Genomic DNA, 5,164 nt, shown 5'->3' with positions numbered 1-5,164 from the left:
AATTAATGGTATTCTCCTTGAGGCCTGGCCCTGAGTACTTGGTTAATGAGTCTATTTTGGGATTATAATTTCCTTTTTTCTTTTTCCTTTGGGATTATGATTTCCTTTGGAATTATGATTTCCTAATTCCTAAAGGATTTGTTTTAGCTAGATTGTTTATATAAGAAGGCCCCTCCTCTTTGGATTACCATATACGGTTCTTTCATAATGGCCTCCCGTAAGAAGATGGTGGCTGTTACTTCACAATGGTCTTTACCTCTTGTGTTTCTTATCCTGGATAAATTGTTGGAACCCATTGACCATGTTCGATTTGCTGCTGTTTGCAAGGAATGGCATTCCCTTGCAAAGTACTATAACCATTCAACGCAACGTTGGCGTCAGCTACTTCCCATGCTCATGATTCCTAAATTAGAACAAGCTAATACTAGCGGAAGAAAGGAAAAGCAAAAAAGATTATTGCACAGCATTGCTGAAAATAAAACTTACGACGACATTCAGTTACCAATCTCTCATTATAGTGATACCTTGATCACCACGAGGTATTGTTGTAGCTGTGGCCATGGTTGGTTGGCCAAAGTAGAAAATTTTAAATGTGTTCAATGTAGTATAACTCTCCTCTATCCTTACCAAAAACAAGTAGCCATTTGTCTCCCTCTCCTGAAATGCCTCAATCGTCTAGAATGTGACATCAAGGTTATCTTATCTGCCGATCCCACTTTGAATCCAGACAATTATGTGGTCATAGCATTCTTCGCTGAATGTAAAGAATTTGCTTTCATTAGAGGAGGACAAAAGAGTTGGACTCGGATTAGTGTAATAGATAAAGGTGTTTATTGTTCATATGAAGGTGTTTTAGATGCTATTTTTTATAAAGACCAAGCCTACATAGTTGTAAGAGAGATGGGAAAAATTGTGTCGTTGAATGCCAAAAACAGCAGCGAACGGAAGCACAAAGCAAAGGTAGAGTGTACAACTGATTATACGTATAAGAAGCACAAAGCAAAGGTAGAGTGTATAACTGATTATACGGATAAAAATTGTATGCGTGCATATCTTGTGGAATCAACCAAGGGAGATATATTGCATGTTCGAAAATTTTCAACTGAACCATATCAGATGACTACTAATAGCTTCTACTTCAAGGTTTATAAGTTGGTGTTCGACAACCAAACAGACAGATCCATTGTGAAACATGTTGAGATAAAAAACATTGGAGATGAGGCGATTTTCGTAAGTGATCATAGTTATTCGGTGTCTGTTTTGGCTTCGAGTATTTTTGGCTGTGAACCAAATTCCATATATTACATCGACAATTATTTTCGCAAAGTACCACCAGGTCCATGTCAAATGGCCCGAGTTTTCAATTTAGAGGATGGAACCACTACACAAATTTACTCTCATAAATATTCTAAGCGTGAGCGCATGGCACCTGCTGTTTGGGTTACACCATCATTTAATGGGCTGTGCTAAGTGCTCCCTAGCTTCCTCCATCTCTATTACTTTTAATTTTATTTTGAACAAACTTAACTAGATTAGAGCTTAGGCTAGTAACTCCTTCCTTCTCTATTTATATGAATATATTTTATGTCTCACTATATTATCAGAATTTTATTCTAGTGTGGAACCTACATATATGTTGATCTCCAGATCTCAAATAATTTTATGTGTTCTATACTCAGCTATTTGAGCCAAACTGTTGCATTGTAGTTACACCTTATTCTCACGTACTGCCTCAATAAATCAGTGAAGCAATTAATAACTAATTTGTCTTGAAATCTTCAATTAAAGTCCCATGGAACTTGACAGCATAGAAGATGCACAAGTCAATCTCCACAACGTCTTCAATCTCCACAATTGTTATTATTATGCTTATAAAAAAGATCGATTGTCTTTATTATTATAATTTTATAGCGTTACCCTTGCCACAGCCCGCCGTAGATGAATTTCTGTGTGGGTTGTCAATCCTCTGTTCTATTGCATTTGGTTTTTTCCTTCTTTGGGACCTTGAGCTTTCCTATTTTCATCTGAAGTTCTGATCGATGTTTCTAGTTTTCACTATCTTTGTATAAAACATTAATCTATTCTATTAGTTGGATTCAAGCCCAAGCCCAAGTAACAAAACCATTATTAATTCCGAAAAAGAAAAAGAAAAAAACAGAAATCCTTGCTGCACAAGGAACGAACTCCTATAAATGAGTCATATGACTCCCCTTCAAACCTCACTCACAGCAAAGATGGCTCCTCCAGAGCTCAAACTCCCCGCTCCACCACCCCAACCTGCACCTGCTTTCCCCCTACCCCCACCACCCCTACCCCTACCCCAAAGCGCTTACAAAGCCCCACCAACTCTAAACCCACTCCCAACCCAAAGCGCTTACTACAACCCACTCCAAAGCTACACATACTACAACCCACCACCCCTAAACATACCCCAAATCCCTTACCACAACCCACCACCCCTAAACATACCCCAAATGCTCCCTTACTACAACCCACCACCCTTAAATATACCCCAAAGAGCTTTCCATACCCCACCACCTGTAAACCTAAAGATTCGCCCACTCCTACCAGTACCAGTCCTACCCCGACCCGCACCCGCTTACCCATTTAGTCGACCCCCAATGGGCTTCACCGAAAACTCTTCAGCCACCTGCCTCGACTTCTTCTTCCACGTGGTACCAGACAGCCCGGCCCACTATATCAACGAACAGCTCCCCAAGGCCTGGGCCCACGATGCCCTAACCACCCTCAAGCTCATCTGCAACCTACGGGACGTACGTGGCACTGGCAAGTCCGACAAGGAAGGCTTCTACACTGCTGCGCTGTGGCTCCACCAGCACCACCCCAAAACCCTCGCCTGCAACCTCGCCTCCTTTGCCGAGTTGGGGTATTTCAAGGACCTCCCCGAGATTCTGTACCGGATTCTAGGAAAGAACCAAAAGACCGAGTGGTTAAGCGTGGGAAGATTGCGTAGGAGGAGCGCGATTCGCCGAGGACGGACACTGAAACTAGGACTCAAAGTAGGAATGGGCCAGAAACATGCAAGGACCGTAAACCGGAGGGAGCCGAAGGAGATTCGGATTATCAATAGGAACAAGGCAAAGCTCGGGTTGTCCTCGGGTGACCCGGATTACCAGTTCCTGCACGAGCGTGTTTCGGATATTTTCGCGGAGTGCTTCAAGTCCGATATGGAGAGCTTGTGTTCTAATGAACAGCACAAGAAGATAAGCCTGGCGGCCAAGTGCTGCCCTTCGCTCGACTCGTCATTCGATCGCGCCACTCTGCTCTGTGAAAGCAATGCCAGGAAGGTTTTCCCGCGAGAATCGTACCCCGAGTATGAGGGTGTCGAGGAGGCCCATTACGCGTACAGAGTCCGAGACCGGCTGAGGAAGGAGGTTTTGGTGCCGTTGAGGAAGGCCTTGGAGTTGCCTGAGGTTTATATGGGTGCCCAACACTGGGGTTTGATTCCGTACAACCGAGTGGCCTCTGTGGCCATGAAGCTTTACAAAGACAAGTTCTTGAAAGCCGGAAAGTCCACGATTGCTGCTGGTGCTCTGCTTCCGCATGAGATCATAGCCTCTCTGGATAACTGGGATGGTAGTGATGTGGCTGAGCTTCAGTGGAAGCGAATGGTCGATGACTTGTTGAAGGAAGGGAAGATGAACAACTGCTTGGCTGTGTGTGACGTGTCAGGAAGCATGGACGGGACCCCCATGGACGTGTGTGTGGCTTTGGGGCTGTTGGTGTCTGAACTCAGTGATGAGCCATGGAAAGGAAAGGTCATTACTTTCAGTCAGAATCCTCAGCTGCGCTTGATACAAGGCGATTCTCTTTGGTCCAAGTGCAGTTTTGTGAGGACAATGCAATGGGCCGGGGCATGAAAACAAATTTTCAAAAGGTGTTTGATTTGATTCTTAAAGTGGCGGTGAATGGGCAATTGAAGCCAGAGAATATGATAAAGAGGGTGTTTGTGTTCAGTGACATGGAGTTTGATCAAGCTTCGGTGAATAGCTGGGAGACTGATTACGAGGCAATACAGAGGAAGTTTAGGGAGATGGGGTATGAGAATGCGGTGCCACAGATTGTGTTTTGGAATCTGAGGCACTCGAGGTCTGCGCCGGTGCCTCAAACACAACCAGGGGTGGCTCTGTTGACTGGATTCTCCAAGAATTTGCTTGCTTGATGGAGTTTTGGATTGTTATGGTGGAGGAGGAGGCAAGAGTGGTGGCCGGAAATACGAGGGAGGGTTGTCGGAAAGCTGGGAGCTAGGGGGAGTGGGTAGGCCGCTTCGGCGGTGCGGGTTGCTGCAAATTAAGAGGGGTGTCCCAACTCAGATTTTAAAAGAGTTTAATGGATTTTAAAATCCATAAAATTCATCAAAATTCAAAGGAATTTGGTGAAATTCTCATGGAATTTGTTATGTGTAAAAAATGCATTCAAATCTATTAAAATCCATCCAAATCCTTCACTTAATGAAATCCATGACTTTTTGAGGACACCTGGATTTCATTGGAATCCATTAAAATCTGAATTGGGAACACCTAAATTTCATTGGAATCCATTAAAATCTAAGTTGGGGACACCTAGATTTCATTGGACTTTTAAAATCCAATGAAATCTAAGTTGGGGACACCCCCTAAGTTGGGTAAGGTGATGGGTTTTTTGTAATATTTTATTTAAAGATAAAATATGAGTAAAATATTTTTTTATTTAATAATTAATCATAATTAACGATAATTACTATGAATGACACATGTCTAATAACTAATAAGGTGTGAAAAGCAAACAAACGGTGTGATATTTAGGATTTATTTCGGGGGGTCCCCTGCGCAGTGGACTACCCCACAGTGAGATCCCCATACCATTTAATTAATCCAATATTAGGCCCTCAGCATTTATTGGACAGTGCCAACACTACCTCTCTCTATCACTGCCCGTGGGCATGGATATGAGATGACTAATCCTCAGTCACTATATTCAGCCTGGCCCTTGACTTATTGTCTTTCTATTCCAGCCTCCTCTTCTTGGAATTTGGCCTCACACGCTTTCCGATATTTAAAAAAAAGAATCGAGAGATAAGAAAGAAAAGAAGGTTAGATCTTTTTCTTGGACGCAACACCTGTTACATCTTTTTCTACCCTTTCCCTTAATTATGTTCCTTTTG

The 5,164-nt window shown here is 43.0% G+C and overlaps 1 protein-coding gene and 1 pseudogene across 1 annotated transcript; both read left to right on the top strand.

The window, feature by feature from the left end:
* The first annotated feature begins 207 nt into the window (after positions 1-207).
* Positions 208-1,470, top strand: LOC147285900 (uncharacterized). The gene has a single exon (XM_086239240.1). The coding sequence runs from the start codon at positions 208-210 to the stop codon at positions 1,468-1,470; it is 1,263 nt and encodes a 420-aa protein (XP_086095366.1).
* Positions 1,471-2,234: 764 nt separating this feature from the next.
* LOC147285899 (uncharacterized) lies at positions 2,235-4,183 on the top strand (annotated as a pseudogene).
* Positions 4,184-5,164: the final 981 nt, after the last annotated feature.

This window comes from Dryas octopetala, chromosome 4 (genome assembly GCF_963921425.1).
Source record: "Dryas octopetala chromosome 4, drDryOcto1.1, whole genome shotgun sequence".
Lineage (NCBI taxonomy): Eukaryota > Viridiplantae > Streptophyta > Magnoliopsida > Rosales > Rosaceae > Dryas > Dryas octopetala.
The sequence above is the reverse complement of the archived record's forward strand: the minus strand, read 5'-3'. Positions and strand labels throughout refer to the sequence as shown.